Genomic DNA, 26,091 nt, shown 5'->3' with positions numbered 1-26,091 from the left:
GTTTTATTCTTTTCAATGTGATTTTAAACTGAGTTTAGACTTGAGGATATGGGGAGGGGGAAGGGTAAACTGTGACACCACATAGCACAGGGAGATCAGCTCGGTGCCTGGTGACCACCTAGAAGGGTGGGATAGGGAGGGTGGGATAGGGAGGATAGGGAGACGCAAGAGGGAAGAGATATGGGAACATATGTATATGTATAACGGATTCACTTTGTTAGAAAGCAGAAAGTAACACACCATTGTAAAGTAATTATACTCCAATAAAAATGAAAAAGAAAAACTTTCATTTTGTGATATTTCATTATTAGTGTATAGAAATGCAACAGATTTCTGTATGTTAATCTTGGATCCTGAAAGTTTGCTTAATTCATTCATTAGTTCTAATAGTTTTTGAGTGGAGGCTTTAGAACTTTCTATGCAAAGTATCATGTCATCCGCAGAGTAACGGTTTTACCTTGTCCCTTCCAGTGTGGGTACCTTTTATTTCTTTTTTCATCTGATTGCTGTGGTTAGGACTTCCAGTACTATGTTAAATATAAGTGGTGAGAGTGGGCATCCTTACCTTGTTCCTGAATTTAGTGGAAAGTCTTTCAGCTTTTCGACATTCACTATGATGTTGGCTGTGGGTTTGTCGTAAATGCCCTTATCATGTTGGGACATGTTCCCTCTATACACACTTTGTTGAGAGTTGTTGTCATGAATGGATGTTCAATTGTGTCAAAAGAGTTTCCTGCCTCTATTGAGATAATCATGTGATTTTTATCTTTCATTTTGTTGATGTGGTGTCTCACACTGATTGATTGGCAAATGTTGAATCATCCTTGTGACCCTGGAATAAATCCTACGTGATTTATGGTGTATGGTCCTTTTGATATACTGTTGGATTTGTTTTGCTAATATTTTGTCCAGGACCTTTTCATTTGTATTAATCGAAGATATTGCCCTCTCATTTCCTTTTTCTGTAGTGTCTTTGTCTGGCTTTGGTGTCAGGGTATTGGTGGCCTTGTTGCATTCTTATTTTATGATGTCTTTGAAATGCCATGTGTTATCATTTCAACAAAGCAACAACATATACAATTCATTTAACACGTTTATCTTTCTATGTCAGAAATGCAGTAGCAAAATGGAGGTAACAACAAGTTATTAACTATTTTTATTAATTATTAATTAAGTTTTACATTATTTTCTGTTTTTGAAATGCAGTTTATCACTTTCAACATGTAAGCAATAAGAAAAAATAATTGTAAAAAATTTTTTACTGAGTCTTTAAAATGTGTGTGTTATCATTTCAACAAGGAAACAATGTAAGCAACATTCATTACTTTTACATTCTTCTTTCTTACTAAGTCTTTAAACTACAATCTGTTTGCACATCAACAGTGAAAATGCAATCTGTTTTCATTTCAACAAGGAAACACTATACAGAAAATACTAATTATTTTTTCCATTCTTTTCTGTTATTGTTGACATTTTCTATGTTACCATTTCAACATATAAACAGTAGGAACAACCTATTAATTAACTTTATTTTCTCTCAATTAGTCTTTGGAATGCAATGTTTTATCACGTTGATATGTAAACATATAAACACGTAATTATTATAACATTTTTCTTACTAAGTCTTTGAAATACAATGCTATCATTCTAACATGTAAGTATATAAAGAATTTAATTTACATTCTTTTATCTTTACTGTCTTTGATATGGAGTATGTTATCATTTCATCATGTAAACAATACACGTAAATTATCAATTAGTTATTCTACATCCTTTGTTTCTTACTAACTCTTGGATACACAGAGTGCATACAACACCTAGGGTACATCACATTTGAGATTAGCCAAATTTCTAGAGTTCAGAAGCCACATATGGTTAGTGGGCACCATACTGAGCAGTGCAACTCTAGTGGAGGGGCAGAGGGAGCAAATACATAGGCAACAATGTGTACCATGAAGGAAATACACATGGTACCTTAAGAAAAAGCAGCCGCAGAATAAATCTACTTAAATGGGGAAGTAAGAGAAAACCTATCTGAGGACGTAACATTTGAGTCATAACCTGAGCCCTGAGCAGCTATCCAACAGCATAAAGAGGCCATTATCATTTGAGCAGACTACGTAAGGGGAAAGAGTGAAAAAAATACTGTGTTATGGGGGAATAAATAATTTCCCAAGTCCTCTAAGAAAGAGTAGAGAAACTGATAAATCATAGGAATGTCTACACTCTGAGTGAGATCAGGGACTTTATCTTTCTTAGCATCTGGAAAAGTACCTAAATCATAACAGATACTTGCTGAATGTGTGTGGAATAAGGAATAACTGAGCCAGGGGTCTGAGACCTGGGAAATCAGGTAGCAATATGCTGATGAAGATACCAGTAGGTAGTTGACATTGTTTGTTTGTTTCCTTTTAGTTGCATATCGTTTCTCATAAGCCACCTGAGGTAATCAGAAACACAAGAAGTTTGCAGGTCCCTAGAGGGTAAAATTATTCAACAACTACCACCTCTAGGAAGAGTTTCAATTGATCTGACTTGTGTCAAGTGCCCATAAATGGATAAGTGAACCAATCAGTGTGGATAAGGAAATGATGTACCATGACTGGGTCAGCTTACGTCACATACCCAACACTGTGGTTAGCAACCAGAGGATGTAGAGGGCAGTGGGCAAGAGATCCAGCGGACCTTTCAAATTCCTCTATTTCCGTTTTAAAGTTCCTCTTTTATAGAGATCAGTTTACATATCCAGCGTTACTAACCCCAGTTTCCTAGAACAGTAGAACTTTACATATGTGTCTCTACAAACTTGGGTTTCAGGCAAAAAAAAAAAAAAAAAAGTGAACGCTTTCATGACCACACATCAGTGTTGAAACACCTCCCTGTGCTGTGGAAATCACTCTGAACAACTGACCCATTTCATGTCGTTCCTCTGTGCCCCGTGCAGCATCGCTTCCAACTGAGCCTGAACTTCAGCAAGTTTCTGTCGGTCCAAACGGTCATGAAAAATCCATTCCTCGTAGCAATGGACAGGGACAGGATAAATCACATGCTTCAGCTTCATCAAGGAAGTCAAGTGCTGCAGAAGGCTCTTGAGCACAGGCATTGTAATGGGATTGAAGGCAAAGCTAAGGACATGGAGCTGAGTACAGTGGCTCAGGGCTGGGAGGATGGCAGAGAGAGTAGAATCAGTTATCATACAATTGTTTATCACCAGATGTTGCAGGGTGCTTGAGACCTTCTCCAGCAGAGCCTGGAAGGGCTCATAAACTTCTGAGAAGATGTGGTTGTTACTGAGACTCAATACCCTTAGGTGGGTGGCCTGAGAGCTCTGGGACAGGACAGTGACATCTCTGTGAGAAAGGTGACAGTGAGGTAGATACAGTGAATCCAACTGAGGTGGCACAACTCTATAGAGAGAAAAATGTAAGGTTATTTCAGAAGAATGAGGGCAATGAGCCCCAAATTTTAGGTACCTAAGGCTCTAGAATAAACTACTGTGTTCATGGTTTGCAATAAGTGGTTAATAATGTGGACTTTGAGATCAGACTTTATAGATTTGTGACCCTGAGAAAGTTACTTTACCACTCTGAGGTACAGGGTTTTAATCTTGAAAACGTGCAGTCATTATTATACAGAACTGCAGGAAAGATTAAGTGAAGAAATTGCATGCACTTAGTATATACGACATAATCAGTGTTGGATCTGATTCACTTATTTGGCGAGGATGGGTCTGGGAAAACAGCCAACTGAGGGTTTCCTTTGACTAGTACCAGATGACAAGCTCTCCATTCAGGGTGTAAGCCTGGGGGGAAATACAGGAGCAATATTATCTGGCAGTGTTAACTATTGGGGCCCATCCATGGACATGTGCATTAGTCCTATAGCTTAATGCTTCTCCATCTGAATGCCTCCCCTTCCTCTCTAGAGAGCTGTAAAGTCCAATAGGAGAAGGACTGAGTCTTTTTCACCAATATATTTACAGACTTCTTTTAGGATCTGCCCACGGTCACTGAATGAATGAATGAATGAATGAGCACAGCTTCCTTTTCTAACCTCATCTGCTGCTCAACATAAGGTACCCCTCTCTCCCCCAGCTATGTTCAAACTCCCAGCAGTGCCTATCCTGAGGCAAAGAGAGAAATGGGTTACAAGGAGCTTAGGAAGATCCAAGCATGGTCTCTTCTGTGTTAACAATGAGGTGATCAGGGAACCCAGGTTCCTCCCCACCCCCTCACCTGAGCAGTTTGTGCAGTTGATCTGTGAGGCAGAAGAAAGACAAGCTGAGCTCCTGGAGATGGTCCAGCCGCCCAAGGCAGAGGAGAAAAGATCTGAATTTCCTTCTATTATAAGTTTTAAAGGGGATGTTACACAGAGTAAGGCTGTTCAGGTGGATCACCTGAGCCAAAAGGGTGATGACTTCACTCAGATTAGCCTGATCCACTTCCAGGTTCTCAATGCACCCCAGATCCAGAAACTGCAGGATACTTTTGTGCCCAGACATTCTATCGATTTGCAAATCTCTGCAGCAGACGTGCAAGGACCCAACATTCTGCTGAATCTTACTACAAAGGAAAGAGAGGAATTGTTCTGTTCTCAAGGTACTATTGAGGGAAATATCCACTAGTAATTCCATGGGTTCCTGAGCTGACTGAGGCTCAGACCCGGAATTACCAATCCTGAGGCACCTGACTCTATGCTGAGCTTCTATCTTAAGGATAGAGTGCTGAGAGTAAATGCATGACTGAAAACAGAAAGGGAATGCGGTCCCAATCTCAGAGCATATTGTCTTACAGACCAGATCACTCCTTAAATCTAGGATCCTCAGTTTGGGCCCCCTGTAAGGAAAGGAAGAGACAGAACACATGAGAGATAGCTGATTTTAATATAACCCAGCAAGATCAATGATGAGAAGCAGGGACAGAACACTTTAACCCTGGTTTTCACTTCATTGCCATTCACCAAGAAGTTCTTTCCACACAAATGCAGCGTCTTTCATCCTTTCCCCACCCCCTCCTTCACCTCCGATCTTTCCCTGTCTCAATGCCCATACTCCACTTCTGTGTAATCGCACTCAAATCCATTCATAGTATCCTCAAACACCTCTACTCTATAATCAACTCTATAAGGCAATAGAGTCCCGAAGGACCGACAGCTCTGCAAAGACTGCAGTATTCACCACTGGCTACTGTTGGGAGACCGTTAGGTATTCCCCTGCCCCAGGCTACAGCATACACTCCTGCTGACTCCCTGTGTCTCTACTGGTCATAGTCTTACCAAGAGGAAGAGTTCTGGGCAGGGAGGATCTGCAGACCATCAATCATGGCTTCCAAGATGTCATAGTATGATTCCCGTGTGGTCAATGACCCAATATGGAGACAGCGAAAAGGCCAAACCCTCACCATTGCCTTTAGGATCATCTTATGCCCACCGGAGAAGGCAGCGTTGAACAATGGAACAAAGAGGTCTCTTGGGATTTCGTCCAGGGCATGGATAGCTGCAGGCTCATTATTCAGCAGACTCTTTGCAGCAAGCTCAAGGAGGGTGACTGTGGTCTTTTGGTCCATCTTCAAAAACCTGCTTCAGAGTGGAGAATTTTTAGAAATCCTGAGAAGGTATCTATAGTCACTTGTTTGCTTCCAGGGTTCGCTGTGGACAAAATACTTATTGAATAAGTATGTGGTGAACCATAGGGCCAACTCAAGTGACCACTACTATAGGAATAGAATGAAAATGGACTTGTGTGCACGCATGCATGCACACACACACACACACACACACACAGACACACACTTCCATGAGATAAAATACCATTAGACATCAGAGGTAAGTTAGCAGAAGACAATGCTGACCACCTAGCTGCCTTCCTCAAATTATTTCCTCCTGAGGAGCTTCCAGATGGCAGAAGAGTAAGAAGTGGAGATCACCTTCCTGCCCACAAATACATCAGAAATACATCTACATGTGGAACAACTCCTACAGAACACCTACTGAATGCTGCCAGAAGTCCTCAGACCTCCCAAAAGGCAAGAAACTCCCCAAGGACCTGGGTAGGGTAAAAGAAAAAATAAAAAACAGAGACAAAAGGATAGGGATGGGACCTGCAGCAGTGGGAGGAACCTGTGAAGAAGGAAAGGTTTCCACACACTAGGAAGCCCCTTCGTGGGCAGAGACTGCAGGTGGTGGAGGGGGGAAGCTTTGGAGCCGCAGAGGAGAGCACAGCAACAGGGGTGTGGAGGGCAAAGCGGAGAGATTCCCACACAGGGGATCGGTGCTGACCAGCACTCACCAGCCTGAGAGGTTTGTCTGCTCACCCGCCGAGGTGGGCAGAGCCTGGGACCTGAGGCTCGGGCTTGAGAGGTCAGATACCAGGGAAAACACTGGGGTTGGCTACATGAACACAGCCTGAAGGGGGCTAGTGTGCCACGGCTAGCAGAGAGGGACTCCAGGAAAAAGGCTGGAGCTGCCAAAGAGACAAGAGACTTTTTCTTCCCTCTTTGTTTCCTGGTGCACCAGGAGAGGGGATTAAGAGTGCTGCTTAAAGGAGCTCCAGAGAAGGATGCGAGGAAATAGTTAATCAAGTGCAGGAAGCACAGAGAGTCCCATAGAGGATAAATCCAAGGAGAAACACACCAAGACACATATTAAACAAACTATCAAAAATTAAACACAAAGAAAAAATATTAAAAGCAGCAAGGGAAAAACGACAAGTAACACATAAGGGAATCCCCATAAGATAACCAGCTGATCTTTCAACAGAAACTCTGAAAGACAGAAGGGACTGGCAGGACATATTTAAAGGGATGAAAGAAAAAACCTACAACCAAGATTACTCTAACCAACAAGGATCTCATTCAGATGTGAAGGAGAAATTAAAAGCTTTACAGACAAGCAAAAGCTAAGAGAATTCAGCACCACCAAACCAGCTTTACAACAAATGCTAAAGGAGCTTCTCTGGGTAAGAAACACAAGAGAGGGAAAAGACCTACAATAAAAAAAAAAAACCAAAACAATTAACAAAATGGTAACAGGAACATACATATCGATAATTACCTTAAATGTAAATGGATTAAATGCTCCAACCAAAAGACATAGATTGGCTGAATGGATGTAAAAACAAGACCCATATATATGCTGTCTATAAGAGACCCTCTTCAGACCTAGGGACATATACAGACTGAAAGTGAGAGGATGGAAAAAGATACTCCATGCAAATGTAAATCAAAAGAAAGCTGGAGTAGCAATTCTCATATCAGACAAAATAGACTTTAAAACAGACTATTACAAGAGACAAAGAAGGACACTACATAATGATCAAGGGATCTATCCAAGAAGAAGATATAACAATTGTAAATATTTACGCACCCAACATAGGAGCACCTCACTACATAAGTCAAATACTAACAGCCATAAAAGGGGAAATCAACAGTAACACAATCATAATAGGGGACTTTAACACCCCACTTTCACCAATAGACAGATCATCCAAAATGAAAATAAATAAAGAAAAACAAGCTTTAAATGATATATTAAACAAGATGGACTTAATTGATATTTATAGGACATCCCATCCAAAAACAACAGAATACACATTCTTCTCAAGTGCTCAAGGAAAATTCTCCAGGATAGATCATATCTTGGGTCACAAATCAAGCCTTGGTAAATTTAAGAAATTTAAAATCGTATCAAGTATCTTTTCTAACCACAATGCTATGAGACTAGATAGCAATTACAGAAAAAAATGTGTAAGAAATACAAACACATGGAGGCTAAACAATACACTACTAAATAACCAAGAGATCACTGAAGAAATCAAAGAGGAAATCAAAAATTACCTAGAAACAAATGACAATGGAGACACAACGACCCAAACCTATGGGATGCAGCATAAGCAGTTCTAGGAGGGAAGCTTATAGCAATACAATCCTACCTCAAGAAACAAGAAACATCTCAAATAAACAACCTAACCTTACACATAAAGCAATAGAAAAAGAAGAACAAAAAAATCCCCACAATTAGCAGAAGGAAATAAATCATAAAAATCAGATCAGAAATAAATGAAAAAGAAATGAAGGAAACGATAGCAAAGATCAATAAAACTAAAAGCTGGTTCTTTGAGAAGATAAACAAAATTGATAAACCATTAGCCAGACCCATCAAGAAAAAAATGGGAGAAGACTCAAATCAATAGAATTAGAAATGAAAAAGGAGAAGTAACAACTGACACTGCAGAAATACAAAGGATCATCAGAGATTACTACAAGCAACTCTATGCCAATAAAATGGACAACCTGGAAGAAATGGACAAATTCTTAGAAATGCACAACGTTCTGAGACTGAACCAGGAAGAAATAGAAAATATGAACAAACCAATCACAAGCACTGAAATTGAAACTGTGATTAAAAATCTTCCAACAAACAAAAACCCAGGACCGGATGGAGTCCCAGGCAAATTATACCAAACATTTAGAGAAGAGCTAACACCTATCCTTCTCAAACTCTTCCAAAATATAGCAGAGGGAGGAACACTCCCAAACTCCTTCTACGAGGCCACCATCACCTTGATACCAAAACCAGACAAGGATGTCACAAAGAAAGAAAACTACAGGCCAATATGAACATAGATGCAAAAATCCTCAACAAAATACTAGCAAACAGAATCCAACAGCACATTAAAAGGATCATACACCATGATCAAGTGGGGTTTATTCCAGGAATGCAAGGATTCTTCAATATACGCAAATCTATCAATGTGATAAACCATATTAACAAACTGAAGGAGAAAAACCATATGATCATCTCAATAGATGCAGAGAAAGGTTTCGAGAAAATTCAACACCTATTTATGAAAAAAACCCTCCAGAAAGTAGGCATAGAAGGAACTTTCCTCAACATAACAAAAGCCATATATGACAGATCCACAGCCAACATCGTCCTCAATGGTGAAAAACGTAAAGCATTTCCACTAAGATCAGGAACAAGACAAGTTTGCCCACTCACACCACTATTATTCAACATAGCTTTGGAAGTTTTAGCCACAGCAATCAGAGAAGAAAAAGAAATAAAAGGAATCCAAATTGGAAAAGAAGAAGTAAAGCTGTCACTGTTGGTAGATGACATGATACTATACATAGAGAATCCTAAAGATGCTACCAGAAAACTACTAGAGCTAATCAATGAATTTGGCAAAGTATCAGGATACAAAATGAATGCACAGAAATCTCTGGCATTCCTATACACTAATGATGAAAAATCTGAAAGAGAAATTAATGAAACACTCCTATTTACCATTGCCACAAAAAGAATAAAATATCTAGGAACAAACCTACCTAAGGAGACAAAAGACTTGTATGCAGAAAATTATAAGACACTGATGAAAGAAATTAAAGATGATAGAAATAGATGGAGAGATATACCATGTTCTTGGATTGGAAGAATCAACATTGTGAAAATGACTCTACTACCCAAAGCAATCTACAGATTCAATGCAATCCCTATCAAACTACCACTGGTATTTTTCACAGAACTAGAACAAAAAACTTCACAATTTGTATGGGAACACAAATGACATCGAATAGCCAAAGCAATCTTGAGAACGAAAATTGGAGCTGGAGGAATCAGGCTCCCTGACTTCAGACTATACTACAGAGCTACAGTAATCAAGACAGTATGGTACTGGCACGAAAACAGAAATATAGATCAATGGAACAGGACCGAAAGCCGAGAGATAAACCCACGCACATATGGTCACAGTATCTTTGATAAAGGAGGCAGGAATGTACAATGTAGAAAGGATAGACTCTTCAATATGTGGTGCTGGGAAAACTGGACAGGTACATGTAAAAGTATGAAATTAGAACACTCCCTAACACCATACACAAAAATAAACTCAAAAGGGATTAAAGACTTAAATGTAAGGCCAGAAACTATAAAACAGTTGGGAGAAAACCGGCAGAACGTTCTATGACATACATCACAGCAAGAACCTTTTTGACCCACCTCCTAGAGAAATGGAAATAAAAACAAAAATAAACAAATGGGACCTAATGAAACTTAAAAGCTTTTGCACAGCAAAGGAAACCAAAAACAAGATGAAAAGAGAACCCTCAGAATGGGAGAAAATATTTGCAAATGAAGCAACTGACAAAGGATTAATTTCCAAAATTTACAAGCAGCTCATGCAGCTCAATAACAAAAAAAACCCAATCCAATGCATAAATGGGCAGAAGACCTAAATAGACATTTCTCCAGAGAAGATATACAGATTGCCAACAAACACATGAAAGAATGCTCAACGTCATTAATCATTAGAGAAATGCAAATCAAAACTACAATGTGATATCATCTCACACCGGTCAGAATGGCCATCATCAAAAAATCTACAAACAATAAATGCTGGAGAGGGTGAGGAGGAAAGGGAAAACTCTTGCACTATTGGTGGGAATGAGAAATGATGCAGCCACTATGGAGAACAGTATGGAGGTTCCTTAAAAAACTAAAAATAGAACTACCATACGACCCAGCAATCCCACTACTGGGCATACCCTGAGAAAAGGTCATGAAGTACCTAGGGGTAAGACGGGAATAAAGACACAGACCTACGAGAGCATGGAGTTTAGGATATAGGGAGGGGGAATGGTAAACTGTTACAAAGTGAGAGAATGGCATGGACATATATACTCTACCAAACGTAAAATAGGTAGCTAGTGGGAAGCAGCTGCGTAGCACAGGGAGATCAGCTAGGTGGTCTGTGACCACCTAGAGGGGAGGGATAGGGAGGCTGGGAGGGAGGGAGATGCAAGAGGGTAAAGGTATGGGAACATATGTATATGTATAACTGATTCACTTTGTTATAAAGCAGAAACAAACACACCATTGTAAAGCAATTATACTCCAATAAAGATGTTAAAATAAATTAAAAAAATAAAATAAATTAAAATATAGGGGCAAAACCAGATTTGACACACACAGAAAAGGAAATGTCAATGTGACCACACAGGCAGAGGTTGTTTTGATGTGACCACACGCCAAAGGATGCTGGCAGCCACAAGAAGCTGGAAGAAGCAAAAATGGATTCTCTCCTGGAGCCTCCAGAAGGAGAACAGCCCTGCCAACACATTGATTTCAGCTCAGTGATATTGATTTCAGACTTGGCTTCCAGAGTTATGAAAGAATAAATTTCTGCCATTTTAAGCCACCAAAAAAAAAATAAAATAAAATAGAAAAAGGAAAAAAAAAAGAAAATGGTCAGAGAACCTCGGTGTAAGACGGGAATAAAGATGCAGACCTACTAGAGGCTGGACTTGAGGATACGGGGAGGGGGAAGGGCGAGCTGGGATAAAGTGAACGTCAGGGACATATATACACTACCAAACGTAAAATAGATCGCTAGTTAGAAGCAGCCCCATAGCACAAAGAGATCAGCTCGGCACTTTGTGACCACCTAGAGGGGTGGGATAGGGAGGGTGGGAGGGAGGGAGATGAAAGAGGCAAGAGATATGGGGACATATGTGTATGTATAGCTGATTCACTTCGTTATAAGGCAGAAACTGACAAACCATTGTAAAGCAATTATACTCTAATAAAGATGTTAAAAATATTATTTTCTCCCAAAAGGATACAAACCAATAAGAAGGAAAATGTACATCTACACAAAAGCCACACCCTCATCAGTATTTTAAAATGGAGAAGGTCAAAAATTCAAAAGTATTGTGAGTAAAAAAAGAAAAATCATGAATCCTGGCATAAGATTTGTCACACTCCCATTACTAGGCTTTGTGGAAAACAAAAAGACAGACCAAGAAAAGCTGCCAAGAGAGAGGAAAGATGGAAAAGGGCTGAAAGCTGATCTAAAACTACAGCAGAAGGACTAAGCCCAGAATAAATCTAAAAATACCAAAAATGTGTCCTAGAATATGAGAGCCTGGACTACAGGGAAGGCACTCCAAAATCGGAGCTTATGAAGGGACAGAGATGATTTAAAGTGCAGTCTTTGAAAGATATAACTCTTAGGGAAGAAGAAAGGCAAAGAGTTAGGGAGAAGCATCCGTTGGCACTTGGGTAATGATGGAGAAAATAAACAAAAGGGGAAAATTAAGGATCTTGCAAGACATAAGAGAACCGCAAAATCAGAGCACTCAGGACTTCTCCCTTCATCACCAAAACAAACAAACAAAATAAAAAAGGATCTGGTCTTTGCTATACTAACAAAATTTCACATTATTAAACTAGGAATCTTGTCAAAAAAACCAGTATCATACAGATGAACAGAATGAAGGGAATTCCATACAAAGCTTTGTAAAAAAAAAAAAAATAGATGAGGGAACAAAAGTGCATACATGTTAAACAACCATGAAGGAGAAAAAGAGTGGAAGTCAACACTCCAAACAAAATTAATTATACTCAAGCAAGCATTGGAGGATATGAAACCCACCTTAAATAGAATATTTAAAAAAATCAAAAGACAGAGATTGACTAAAAAGAAAGGCTGAAGCATAGATTTCATAACCAACTTGGGTGCCCTTTAAATATCACAGCCTACAGAAAAAGCTTTTGAACTTGCAGAAACTTAGGAAATTCTGCACCCCTCAGCCCTTCCTAAGGAAGCTACTAGAGCAGGGGTCTGCAAACTGGCCCACTGAACCAAATTCAGCCCACTGCTTGATTTTGTAAATGAAGTTTTATTGGATCAAAGCCATGATCAATCATTTATGTATTGACTATGAATGCTTTTGCACTACAGTAGCAAAGTTGAGTAGAGAGACAGTGACACTGTGACCCAGGAACTTACAATATTTCCTATACTTCTCTTTACAGAATGTTTGCCAAGTAATCTAAAAGAGGAACTGGGATTGTGATCCCACTGCGATGAGAAGGAAAACTTCACCAAAATACCCAATGGTGAGTATTTTACATACAATAGTAAAATGAAGGTGGGGGAAAGGGGAGAAGGCTAATGTACAAAAGTTTTATGCTGTGAAAAAAACCCACAGAAACTCCGCAACTAAAAATGAGAGAAGGTAGAGAAGTAGAAGAAAATACAACAAACTTTTTATCATATTGCAGTAGGTGAGTGTTAAATGATACTGGAGGAAAAAATGCATAGACCAGAGAGTAAAGTTAAGAAAACAGGTGGTTCAGGATGATTTTAAGAAAGCATTAAACGTGACCAATAACATGTCTTAATGATAAAAGCCAAAACTCACAATGAAGATATAACCCTTAGGAATATTTATGAACCAATAACAAACAAACACCTTTATAAAGCGAAAATGCAAGGAGACGTAGATAAAATAATAATAATAACAGGAAACAGTAACACTAGGAGATTTAATACACCAAACTCAGTCTAAGGCTGATCAAGTCATATAAAAAAAGAGAAAGCTAATCAATAATGTTATATAGGGAATATATTCTTGTCAAAAATGGATCATAATTATCTCACAGAGATTAGATAATTAATTTCTATAAAGTAGAAATAGTACAAACAATCCTCTTTAACCCCAATGCTATAAAAGTTAGTAACAAAAATTGAAAACAGAAAGGCCTTTCCACCTGAAAAAAATTTTTAAAGCTTCTCTTAAAAACTGTTGAATATAAGAAGAGATGCAAACTGAAGTTGTAAAGAAATTTTTTAAAAGATTGACTGAAAAACTACATATTGGCATCTATGGGATACATTTAGAGCAGTGATCTGAGGCAAATTCACACAGTAGACACTTTTATGAGTAAAAATGGAAGAATGAAGATTAATTAAAGTATGGCCTCAAAAAATGAAAAAACAAAAGCAACTAGGTAAAAAAGAACAACTAAAGAAAGCAAAACATAAATGCAGAAATGAATGGGTGGTAATGAAGGTGGTGAGAAGTGGCCGGCTTCTGGACATACTTTGAGAGAGGGGCCGAGAGAATCTCCTGACCAGTTGGATGTGGAGTGTGGGAGAAAGAGAGCACGCCAGGCCCCCTCCGAGGTTTGGGGACTGAGCAAGTGGCATTTGTGGGTCAAATGCCCTATCTGTGTTTCCTTTCACTTCCAGTGCCACACAGGGAAAGTCCCAAGGTTGTGAGTAGCAGGATTGCCCTGACAGCGGGCCACACAGGGAAAGCAAGGGCTCCCCAGAGGAGTTCATCTGAGGCCTGGTCATAATCAGTCCATCGTGGAGTGATCAGCAGTGGGCGGATCTTTACTCATAAGCGTGCCCTGAGACAACATGGAATAGTTAATGTACAAAAGGCACAGCACACAAACCTAGTGGACTTTAAGTATTACAACCCAACAGAAGCTGGTTTGTAACAGTGTAATTACCATAATCCTCCCTCCCCACAAGCCACTAGTATGATTATCTGCTGGTTCACTGTTTCAGTGGAATGCGTTAAAAATAAAATACCCTTAGTGAATCCACCCATGGGAGAGAGAATTGACACGATCTTATTTCTGCAGGTGCGGAAAAACTTGCAAATCTTTTCCCATGGTGAATTAGATATGCTGGAGGGGAGAACTTGTGGGTGGAGGGGTGAACAGCAACACAACTCCTAGGAGTGAAGACAAGGTGAGATATAACCAGGACACTTTCTAAGCGTGGCTGTAGCTTCAGTATCCAGTACAGTAGATGTCAGAGTAAAGAAAATGAGTAAGAGCCAAAGAGAGGCCTTACAGAATGATGAAAGGATCAGGACACCAGGGAGACATAAAGATCCTAAATGTGTACGCACCAAACAACAGAGCCTCAAAGTACACGAAGGAAAAACTGGTGGAGCTGAAAGGAGAAAGAGCCAGATCTGTATTTATAGTGGGGGCCTTCCACACCCACCTCCCCCTTAGCAAGTGACAGAATTACTAGAGAGAAAATCAGCAAGGATATAGGAGTCCTGAATAACACAGTAAACTAATGAGATCTGCATGACATAAATAGAACAGTCTGCCCAACAACAGCAGAGTACAGTTTTTTCCCCCGAGGGTCTCTGTAACATTCACCAAGTTAGACCATCTCCTCGACCATCAGACAAACCTCAATAAATTCAGAAGGAATTGAGGGACTTCCCTGGTGGCGCAGTGGTTAAGAATCCGCCTGCCAGTGAAGGGAACACAGGTTCGAGCCCTGGTCAGGAAGATCCCACATGCCGCGGAGCAGCTAAGCTTGTGCGCCTCAACTATTGATTCTGCGCTCTAGAGCCCGTGTGCCACAACTACTGAGCCCACGTGCCACAACTACTGAAGTCCGCGCACCTAGAGCCCAAGCTCTGCAACAAGAGAAGCCGCCACAACGGGAAGCCCGTGCACCAAACGAAGAGTAACACCGCTCGCTGCAAGTAGAGAAAGCCCGTGTGCAGCAACGAAGACCCAACGCAGCCATAAATAAAGAAATAAAATTATTAAAAAAAAAAAGAAGAATTGAAATCCCGCAGAGTGTGTTTCCTGACCACGATGGAATCAAATTAAAAACCAGTAATAGAAAGCAAAAAGAAGAATCCCTAAACACTGGGAAATGGTGGCTGACACATCATTCCAGGTTATCGTTCACACCCTTGTTATAGAAGGGCTGAAGTTAGGAAGAGTTGCCTGCTGAGCTGAAAGGCATTTCAGACTGGCCCAATAGAGAGGTCATTCTGGATCTTTCCAACAGAGTATTATTCAGGGCAAGGCTGGAGGGAGGGAGACAGTTCAGGAGGCTGTTACCTCAGTGCCACCTGACATTAAAGCTCCAAGTGCACTGGCAAAGGAAGTCCAGCTAGCTTGCTGGTTGTTAGTGGAATCGGTTTGGTGGCTCATTGGATTTGGGAAGCACGAGAGAGGTATTGGTGTGGTTGCTGGAAAGTCCTGAGAGAAAGCAAGATTCGGGTGCCTTCCTGGTATATATGACTGGTGTCCAGTCTAGCCCATGGACACATACACCTCGGTTCTTTATCAGTCCTGCTCCACTGTTTTAAAAGTTTCAGCGCAGTTGTCCTCTCCTCCCTCCTCCCTCTTTGTCCTCCTTGTCCTCCTCTTCCTCATCCTGCTCCTCCTCGATTCTTCCCCTGATAGTGCCATCTGTCGGATAAGGCTGTCCTCTCTGGACAGGCAGAAGAGTGTCCTTTCTGAGGCTTGTGGGACTGGTCCCTTAGGCCAGGTTGGCACTTGGCCTGCCCTACCATGCTGTTAGCCTAAGACATGGTACGTGGTAAGTGGACCACAGATGTGTCTGCAAACTTGTATTTTTGTTCCTCTTTTCAGAGTACAGTGATGGTGGTAGACCACCTCAAGGAAGAAAGAAAGGTTGGAGTTCTTTCCCAGGTAATTCTGGCGAGAGGAGCCCTCGTTTTGAACGTGATGGGTGTGACCTCAGCCTTCAAACCTCCAGGAGGATGATGGAAACGTGGTGAAGAGGGATGTCCAGGAGGACCCCGAAGTAAGCCAGTAAGTGGCCAGGCAGCAGGGTTTGTGCACAGCAGCCCCTGGGACTATGCACCTCTCTCACTCTCCGTGGACTTGTTTTTCTTCTCTCACTGCAAAACTGAAGCATGCTAGAAGTGAAATAATGGTTGAGCAATCCTAATTGTAGTGCTGGTGTCAAAGAGACGAGGGTGTACAGAAGACTTTCTTAGCACTTATGGCCACTCACCGTCCTTCTCTCCACGTCCCCCCTGCAGCTCTCCCTGTACCATCCGAGGCAACAAGAGAGGAGTGAGATGGCAAAGTGAAGGCCACATGCATACTACTGTGTGGAGAAACAGAAAACCTCTGGAGAGGGAAATGGGGGAGAACACACAAGATGGAACCCCAGGGAGCTGGTTCAGGGTCACAGTGAGTATCCTGTAAAATGTACGGAATGTGCAGGAGAGAAAAGGCAGGGGGAGCTATGTTGGTCTCATGTAGAGATGCTGGTTTCTTTCACTGGGGACAGTTTGTAATCTGTCCTTTTTATTACCAGGAGTTAAGAGTCTTGTTCATCTAAGGGCGGGTTCAGAGAAGCAATGTACAGGGAGCAGGCTGACCGTGAGGAGAACGGAGGAGCCTGTCTCAAAGCAAAGATGGAAACTACTGCCAAGGATATGGAGCGACTCCACATTGGAGGTCTCAGCTTGGCAAGCTGAGTGTGGGAGACAGAGGGTCGAGCCTCTGGAGACCTTGTCTGAGGGGCAAGCAGTGTGTGCGCTGGGTAGGATCTCCTGGAAATTGATAAAAGGAAGATCATCTCTGACACCTTGATTATGTGGAAGAGAGTTTGACTGGAGAGAAAGAGTACTTAGGAAATCCATATTACGCACACCCGTAAGAAATCATGCCAGTGGTCCCTTCTTTACAATCCCTTTCAAGCCCAGTAGAAGGCCGGAAAAGAACAGGAAAAGGTTCCTCCTGCAGCCTAAATTCCCTGTTGTCTGTCCTCTCTCCCATGCCTTCTTTTCATCCTTAGATTCCTTGTGGGATAAAGTATGACAGGACATGGCTAATGAAGTCAATCCAGAGCCATTGCAGTGTCCCCTTCACTCCAGTGGACGTAAGAGAGGATGCCGAAGCCAGACGCGTGGGCACAGGGAAGGGGGAGAGAGAGACCTGGTTCAGCAGGGTCTGCTGGCTTCTGATTCTATTGCTGTTGCATTCAATCCCTGTAGTTCCACTTTATGCAAAATGGGACTCGGTTCTTTGTCCAGGAAGCTAGCACTGCCTCTGCATTGATGGATGTCAGCTACAAGATTCGTGACGAGGAGAGCCGAAAGGTGTGTGTCGAGGGCGTTACGTGTACCTCATCCTGAGGAAGGAGTACAGGCCAGGGGCTGGTTGTCTTCTTTGGAACTAGAGTTCCTGGTGCTTACCCCACCTCTTCTTCCTGCAGATACCTGTCTTTGTCAGCCCCTCCGCTGTTCCCTACTCTGTGCGGGATAAGTTGAAGCCAGAAGAAATGGAGCAGCTAAAGGTAATGGAGACTCACGGCGAGTAGTGTGCCAGCGCTCAGACCCACCTCTCCTTCCTCCAGACCCCAGTCCCCCTCGCCCCCGATTTCCCTGCAACCACCACAGCCTCAGAGCGGCTCTCTCCATCTCTCTCTCCACAGCTGACCTTGAGCAAACGATTTGATGTCTCCCAGCAAGCTCTTGACCTCCAGAGGCTCCGCCTTGACCCAGGTACGGCTGACAGCAGTAATTCTAGGGCGGGTGAGGGCAGAGGGGTCTTCCTGGAGGGAGAACTTAGGGATGGTAACGTGGGGAGGGGCTGGTGCTGGCCCCACACCCCACTCAGCCATCCTATTCCCTCCCCTCTCCTTCCTGAAGACTTGGTGGGCTATGATATTGATATATTTCTGAATCGAAGAAGCTGCATGGCTGCCACCCTGCAGGTCATCGAAAAGTATTTCCCTGAGGTGAGGCTGTAGGCCCAGTGCTGGTATTAGGGTAGGGGGTGGAAGAGATGGGGTGGAGGGCAGATTTGTCTCCAAGGTCCTAGATAGTAACCTTCACTCTACCTCTTCTTGCCCCAAAGCTGTTGTCCTTGAACTTGAGCAGCAACAAACTGTACCAGCTGGATGGCCTGTCTGACATTATACAGATGGCCCCCACGGTCAAGATCCTGAACCTCTCCAAAAATGAGGTGAGAAGAGGGAGCCAGGTCAAAGTTGGGTTGAGAGTGGGGCGGCATGTTAGTGTCCAACAGAGTGATGACAGGAGGCAGGTGAAGGTACCTGTGTGGGAGGGAGGGGTCTGGGGGTGCAGGGATCCAGATGTCCCTGTTTCCCTGGGATTCCTTTTCCCACTTCTGCCCCATATTTCTCAGCTGACGTCTGTGTGGGAGTTGAGCAAGATGCAAGCACTGAAGCTTGAAGAGCTGTGGCTGCAAGGGAGCCCATTGTGTGACACCTTCCCAGACCAGTCCACCTATGTAAGGTCAGTGTGAACACCCTGTCACCCTTTTTGGTGACCTTCACCCATGGGTGCCTAGACTATCTGTGACAGTGCCCCTTTGCCAAAGGTGGCAGCCCTGGTCTTCTGGGAGGATCACAGGCCCCACCTTCTGCTCTCTCTGTGCCTATCACCGGTGAGGAGTTTCCTTCCCCTGACCTGCTCACCTCTGCAGGCGCTCTGGGGTCTGTTTCCAGCTCTCTGCGCCCAGATATATTCCAGCAAGACCTCCCAAGAGTGTGCCCCAGGAAGCAGGGCTTCTCCTCCTCACCAGGACCAGGAGCGACCAGCCTTGATTCAGATGCTGGCGCCCTGGACTGAGAAGGGTCCTCCAGTCCAGGGCCTCTTGCTGAGAGAAGCCTTCTTTCTTCGTGCTGAGATGGGGTTTGCCTCCCCCGTTCTGAGAGGGGCCCTCTTCCCCTTCCTCCAAAGGGATACCCCCTCCCACTGCAGGTTGACATGGGTGCTTTCCTGCATCATGCTGAGGGCTGAGGCCATGGGTGGCTGCTGTCATGACATCCATTCTGCTGGCCCAGTGCCAGGAACTGGACCCTCCTTGGGAAAAAGCAGGGCTCTTTGAGTCAAGGGGCCAGACGTGGGCCCCCGCCAGTGATCAGAGGGCTTCCTGAGGCAGGAGTGGAAGGCAGAGGGCAGAGGTGGTAGAGGAGACCGAAGGACAGGCCTCTGAGGGGCACTTCCCATCCCTCCCTGCACACATCACATCATCCCGCCTGGTCCTTCACAGGAGCCCTGGGCAGCCTGAGACAGGTATGATTCCTCAGATAAAGAACCAACTCAGAGAGGTGCAGGGGTCATCGGGAGAGAAGACGGTGATCATCAGAGGGGGCCACGGATCCTCAACCCCATACTGAGCTGGGTCCTGACCCTTTACTCCTTCTGAGGAAGGTCTGCCCCCGTGGCTGCTCGGTTTCCCATGCCCAAGTCTGGCTGAGCTCACACAGGTGACAAAGTTTCATCCAGCATCCAGTGGGCCCCCAGCCCAACATGTGCATATTTTCCATTCCTACCTGGTGTGTCTGGGCGATTCTGGGGCAGGTGAAGAGCCGCAACAAGTGTGCCGTTTCCCCTTTCTTCTCTCTTCTTCCCTGACCCCGACCACGGGAGAGCTTCTTTCTCTTCCCTTTGTTGTCTCTCTCCCCCCTGTCTCTGTGCCCCTATGTCTCTCTCATCTCTCCCTTCCTACCTTCACTCCCTTTCTGTCTTCATCCCCTCCATCTCCCTCCCTGAGCCCCACCTCACTCACCTCGCTGGCCCAGCATCCTGGGCCATCCCTGGGGGGTGTCGGGGTCTTGCCAGAGTGCTGGACCCCCAGTGAGGTAGCAGAGCCCTGGGCTCCCACTCCATCCCCTCTTCTCCCCACAGCCTTCAGTGGGGCCCTGGAGGAAGGGAGGGAGGAGAAGGAAGCCCTGCAGCATGGGTTTGAAATGCTGGTCCCTGTGGCACTGGAGAAGGGAGTCCGAGTAGTCTGGGTGGGAGCTACCCAGGCGAAGGAGAGGAAGGGAGGCAGGGAAGGAATATTAAAGTGAAGGTACTGAGAGAGATGAGGAGACAGTGCCTTTCAGACAGTAAGATGACAGATGCTCAGTGCTCAACAGGTAAGTGGACTGAAAACCCCTAAAATCAGGAGCAGAGGTGGGCAAAGGGTGCTGCTGGATTGGCCAGAACACATTGATCTCTGTTTATGGTATTACTGTTTTAACTCAAAGGAAGCATTGCAATCTTGAACTATCAACCACCTCTTCTCTATTTTTGGTTTTGGACAGGGCCATCAGAGAATGTTTCCCGAAGTTGTTACGCCTGGTAAGTGCCTACGTAAATCATTGTCTCTTACGAATGTCGGTGGCCTCTGCACCTGCCCTCAAGCCCTTTGGGTCTTGCCTAGATCACATATTAGCATCAGAACCTTAACCATTTTGGGGGACATGGACTCCTGAAAATGACATGGATATACTTGCTGGAAAAATACCCATAAATACACACACGCACACACACAAGTTGAATATAACACTAGAGACTTCCAGGACCTCATGATGAAGACATCCACTGTAAGCTTTCCCATGGAATTTCCAGGGCCCTTTCACACCTGACCTCTGACCCTCACCCTCCTGGGCCCATCCTTTTCCCGGATCATCCAGGGCCACTCCCCTGGTCTCCACTCCTGACTTCCTCTTCCCTTCTCCAGGATGGCCAGGAGTTACCATCACCAGTGACCGTTGACATTGACACTCCCTACGTAGTAAAGCCCTGCAAGGTGAGGAAGAGGATCAAACAACATTTGGGGTGTTGCAGGGAGGCTTTATCTACTGCATAGTCTCAAGTGCCATTTGATTCCAGGGAAGCTACTTTGGATCTGATGAGCTGAAGAGCCTAGTCCTGCAATTCCTGAAGCAGTAAGTATCTCTGGGAAGCTGAGCAAGGGAGGGAGGACTAGGACAGATGAGGCCACCTGAGCACAGGTCTGCTCAGGGGAGTTTTCAAGTCTCATTTGAGGTCCAGACCACAGAGATAGACTGTCTTCATTGCTCCTCCTTAGGTACTACTTGATCCATGACTATGGAGACAGACAGGTTCTCGCGGGTGCTTATCACGAGGAGGCCTGCTTCTCCCTGACGATTCCCTTCCACCCCGAGGACCCAGCCCCGTGAGTATCACAGCACAGCCTGTGCTCCTGGGCCGTGTGGCTCCCCAGCAGACACAGGCAGCTCCTGCAAACACCCACCACCCACTGTTGCTCTTTGTCTCCTAGAAGCAGCTTGTGCAAGTATTTCAAGGACAGCAGGAATATGAAGAAGCTCAAGGACCCCTGTGAGTGTGTGATGGGAAGACTGGGTGGGAAAGGGCGGTGAAGGGGTCAATCATAGGGCCCAGGGCGTGGCAGCCCCTGACCTTCGCTCGCTTCCCCTCCCCTCACAGACCTGCGGGTCCAGCTGCTGAAGCACACAAAACGTGTCATTGTGCACACTCTCTGTGTGTTGCCCAAGACTCAGCATGCCTTCAGCTCCTTAGTGGTGGACACGTGGTTCCAGACGGTGAGCGCCTGCTTTCTCCCTCGGGCGGGCCCAGGAAGCCGCAGGTGGGTGGGAGGTGGAGGTGGTGACTGGGCGCCTGGGCTCTTCCCTTTCAGGAAACGATGCTCTGCTTCTCCGTCAGCGGGGTGTTCAAGGAAGGTGAGTGTGTGTAGACCCCCAGCGCAGATGCCCCACTGCTGCCTCCCCCTGGCCAGGCTCACACCCAGAACCACCCAGCGTCCCTGACCCCTTCCCTTCCCTTCGCTTTCTTTCCCCTTCCCTTCCCTTCCCTCCCCTTGTATTCCCTTCTGTTCCCTCCCCTCCCCTCCCCTCCTCTCCCCTCCCCTTCCCCACTGTGTTCTCCTGCCCTCAGGCTTCCCACAGACAACCCAGGTCTGAGCTGTGTCCATGCCTGTCTGCCCTGCACACCCTGGGCGTTGGGGACACAGGCTGTGGATTTTGGTGGCTCTCATCCCAGATCCTTACTCTGAGAACTTGGGCCATTACTGAACCTCTCGGTTTCCTCATTTGCAAAACAGGGTAGTAGTATCCACCTCTTGGGCGGCTGTGAAAAACGCATCCGTGGACTTCTGTAGTGGTTGTCAGGGACCCTGTCACTGGGTGCAGACTGCTCCTATAGTTGCCCTCCCATTCCCGACACCCTGGCCCCCGTGAACAATTGCCCTCTCAGCATGAGTGTCCAGTCACACCCTGACTGGGGACCGCCATGTGAGCATGTACAGCACGTGTGGCTCTAAGGGGTACTGTTGTTTGTTTGCTGTTGAAGTGGAAGGAAGTTCTCAGGGCTGTGTGCGTGCCTTCACCCGGACCTTCATCGCTACCCCTGCCCGCTACGCCAGTTGAGAGCCCTGTTGTGGGTGGGAATGCCCATCCCCACCTGGGCTCAGGGGCGTGGAAATGTGGTGGCAAAGACCTTAGGTTTACTCGGCATTGTGGAAAGCCAGCAGGGAGATCCCAGTAGCAGTGTAGCCTAGTGGTTAGGAAGAGTGTGGGCTCTGGAATCGGCCTATGGGTTCTCTCCTTGAAACAACACTCACTCGCTGTGTTATCTTGGTCAAGTCACATGACCTCTGTGTGACTCAGTGTCTTCTTCCGAGAATGGGCATCAGAGCGTCCAGCCCTTGGGCTGTGGTAAAGGGTAAATGCGAAATTGCCCGTGGGTTGGGGATAAACCTATAAATCGAGTGAAGGTGGTAGACAGTCTCTCCAAAGGTGGGCTCTGTGGGGAGGGGCAGAGGTACCAGTCAAGGAAGCTGGGAGACAGACACAGGAGGGACGTGGAAGGAATCTGGTTGCTGAGTGCCAGTGGGAGCAGAGTCAGTATTGGGGGTGTGGGTGTCCATCCACCAGTTGTCTGAGGGCCCATTTTTCCTTCAGTCTGTGCATCGTGAATGACGAGCTGTTTGTGAGGGATGCCGACCCCAGTGAGACCCAGAGTGTGTTCTCCATCCCACTGCCTACACCCACCTCCAGCTCCATGCACCCCTCTCCCAGCAGCAGCAGGACATCATGCAGGCATCCTCCACCCCATCTGAGATGAACCTCTAGTGGTCTCAGAAATGAGTGCTGGGGTTGCATGGGGATAGGAGGGAGCTGGGAGGAGTAGAGGAGTGATTAATGGGAACTTGAAGGTAATTTGTTTTCCTTGTTTATTTCAGTCATTTTTAATCTGAACATTTCATTCGTGGTACATATAAAGCTACCTAGTTATTTTGAGCAGCCTTGTATTATTTTTATTAATTTCATGGATGCTGCTTCTGTATTAACAGACAGTTGGGTGTTCAGGAGTGTGCATGAGGTTCATTCCACTGTATATGTCACAGTACATGTGGAGGGGAAAAAATCATTACCCCAAAACATACCTCCCAGAGGTAACCGTTGAATGTTTTCACCTTCATCATATCTTCCTGTAAGTTTGCTTATGTAGGTGTTTACATATTTATTAAGCATGTTTATATATTTCTATATTTATCTACAGAAAATGAGATCTCATCATGAGAGAGAGAGAGAAAGAAGGAAATAGAGAGACTGAGACAATGAGAAAGAGAGGCTTGTGGCTGAATGGGGAAGAGGGGTCCAAGGAGGGATTATTTAATCTTTAGTGCCTTGAAACTTGAGCAAGTTAACAGCTAATGTGAAGGAGCCATCTCAGCTCATTTGTAACTCTTAAATTTGCCCATATATTAATTTTCCTTCTTATCTTATTTCTACTACAGAGCTGATGAGACACCTCAAATGGAATAGTATAAATTTTAAGCCCAATATATATTTATTTATTAGTGAATGGAAGAAGGGACAATTGTATTTCAATGAAATGGTAGTACTTTTTAGGTTTTTGTCTCACAGGGAGGCAGCACATGGTTGAAACTGTGGTGTGACGTGGCTGGATGACGCATGATCTGAGGACCCCTGCACTGTTGAATGGGAGACAGGTCTAGAATTTTCCTATAAACGTATTAACATGCGCAGCAGTCCAGGAGCAGCAGTTAGGCAAACACTACGGCTTGCTGCCCTGGTGCCATCTCTCACTGAGCTCACCAGGTGAGTCAAAGGCAAGCCTGTCTTCCCAGCGTGGGGAACTGGGTTAGGGTCTGCTCAGAGGCACGATGTTGGGCAGCTCTTAGGAGCTTCTGAGTCTCCCAAGAAGCTAGAGATCCTTCTGTCTTTAAAACTTTGAACTCAAGGCATACCAGAGAGAGATTTGCTTCCTTCATAAAGATATCTACATTCTCATTAGGAGAAACAATGAGAAACACCTTTCCATAATGCCTGCCTTAGCCCCAGGTTTTCTCATTCACCCGTCAGGACAGCTCTGTGTTAAAGATGAGTCCCATTTCACAGATGACAAACTCCTCCTCATATAGCTTCTATCACCTATCCAGGTAAGTGGGAGTTTGGGAATGAGGTTCCATCCCTCGCCCTCTCTATAGAGGACAGTGGAGCAGCCTCCCTTTTAGACAGTGGGCTTCTAGGCCTGGAGAAATGGTCCTTTTGTTCTCCCCTGATATAACAGGCCCAAGGGGTACTCCCTCAAAACCCCTATTGAAGAATATGATAGTGCACATACATGTGCACATGCATTCATTAACTTGGAAAAGCATTCATTGTGCTCAATTTCATGGGGGAGGTAAAGTAGAACCAAATGGAATTGACAGCATATCTCCGTGTGTGTGTGTGTTTGTGTGTGTGTATCGACGGGCTGTGTATAGGAAATGTTTAAAGTCATTAGTGATAAAAGTACAATATGTCAGGTAAAAACGTGGAGATGACATACCTCTGAGAGGCAGGCACTTCCTTCTTTACCTCAGAGTCCCCCTTCCTTAGTGTGCAGGACAACTTCTTTTTTAACATCTTTATTGGAGTATAATTGCTTTACAACATTGTGTTAGTTTCTTCTGTATAACAAAGTGAATCCAGTATGTGTGTGTGTGTGTGTGTGTGTGTATATATATATATATATATATATATATATATGTATATGTATATATATATCCCTATATCGCCTCCCTCTTGCGTCTCCCTCCCACCCTCCCTAACCCACCCCTCTAGGTGGTCACCAAGCACCGAGCTGATCTCCCTGTGCTATGCAGCTGCTTCCCACTAGCTGTCTGTTTTACATTTGGTAGTGTATATAAGTCCTTGCCACTCTCGCACTTCGTCCCAGCTTACCCTTCCCTTCCCCGTGTCCTCAAGTCCATTCTCTACATCTGCGTCTTTATTCCTGTCCTGCCCCTAGGTTCTTCAGAACCGCTTTTGGTTTTTAGATTCCATATACATGTGTTAGCATACGGTATTTGTTTTTCTCTTTCTGACTTACTTCACTCTGTATGAGAGACTCTAGGTCCATCCACCTCACTACAAATAACTCAATTTCATTTCTTTTTATGGCTGAGTAAATATTCCATTGTATATATGTGTCACATCTTCTTTATCCATTCATTTGTCAGTGGCCACGTAGGTTGCTTCCATGTCCTGGCTATTGTAAATAGTGTTGCAGTGAACATTGTGCTACCTGACTCTTTTTGAATTATGGTTTTCTCAGGGTATATGCCCAGTAGTGGGATTGCTGTGTCATAACCCTCTTGCACTGTTGGTGGGAATGTAAGTTGTGCAGGACAACCTTTGAGGACTGAGGAAGGTAGAGTATCTTTTGTATGAGGAGAAAGCCCTTC

At 44.4% G+C, this 26,091-nt stretch overlaps 1 protein-coding gene across 1 annotated transcript in view; it reads left to right on the top strand.

The window, feature by feature from the left end:
• The window catches only part of LOC309817585 (uncharacterized protein), a gene marked incomplete at both ends in the record, with an annotated part of 36,109 nt that extends 13,347 nt beyond the window's left edge, over positions 1–22,762 (top strand). The window contains 19 exons of the mRNA XM_082646867.1: positions 4,095–4,598; positions 15,927–16,105; positions 16,210–16,269; positions 16,322–16,384; positions 17,390–17,473; positions 17,589–17,693; positions 17,810–17,890; positions 18,029–18,098; positions 18,246–18,334; positions 18,454–18,561; positions 18,718–18,854; positions 20,654–20,690; positions 21,019–21,141; positions 21,225–21,280; positions 21,424–21,531; positions 21,637–21,695; positions 21,804–21,919; positions 22,015–22,057; positions 22,686–22,762. Of these exons, the coding sequence (XP_082502993.1) occupies positions 4,095–4,598; positions 15,927–16,105; positions 16,210–16,269; positions 16,322–16,384; positions 17,390–17,473; positions 17,589–17,693; positions 17,810–17,890; positions 18,029–18,098; positions 18,246–18,334; positions 18,454–18,561; positions 18,718–18,854; positions 20,654–20,690; positions 21,019–21,141; positions 21,225–21,280; positions 21,424–21,531; positions 21,637–21,695; positions 21,804–21,919; positions 22,015–22,057; positions 22,686–22,762 (2,099 nt within the window). The remainder of the gene's footprint in view (positions 1–4,094; positions 4,599–15,926; positions 16,106–16,209; positions 16,270–16,321; positions 16,385–17,389; positions 17,474–17,588; positions 17,694–17,809; positions 17,891–18,028; positions 18,099–18,245; positions 18,335–18,453; positions 18,562–18,717; positions 18,855–20,653; positions 20,691–21,018; positions 21,142–21,224; positions 21,281–21,423; positions 21,532–21,636; positions 21,696–21,803; positions 21,920–22,014; positions 22,058–22,685) is intronic.
• Positions 22,763–26,091: the final 3,329 nt, after the last annotated feature.

This window comes from Grampus griseus (assembly GCF_964374135.1).
Source record: "Grampus griseus genome assembly, chromosome: X".
Taxonomy (NCBI): Eukaryota; Metazoa; Chordata; class Mammalia; order Artiodactyla; family Delphinidae; genus Grampus; species Grampus griseus.
This window is presented reverse-complemented; position numbering and strand designations above follow the sequence as displayed.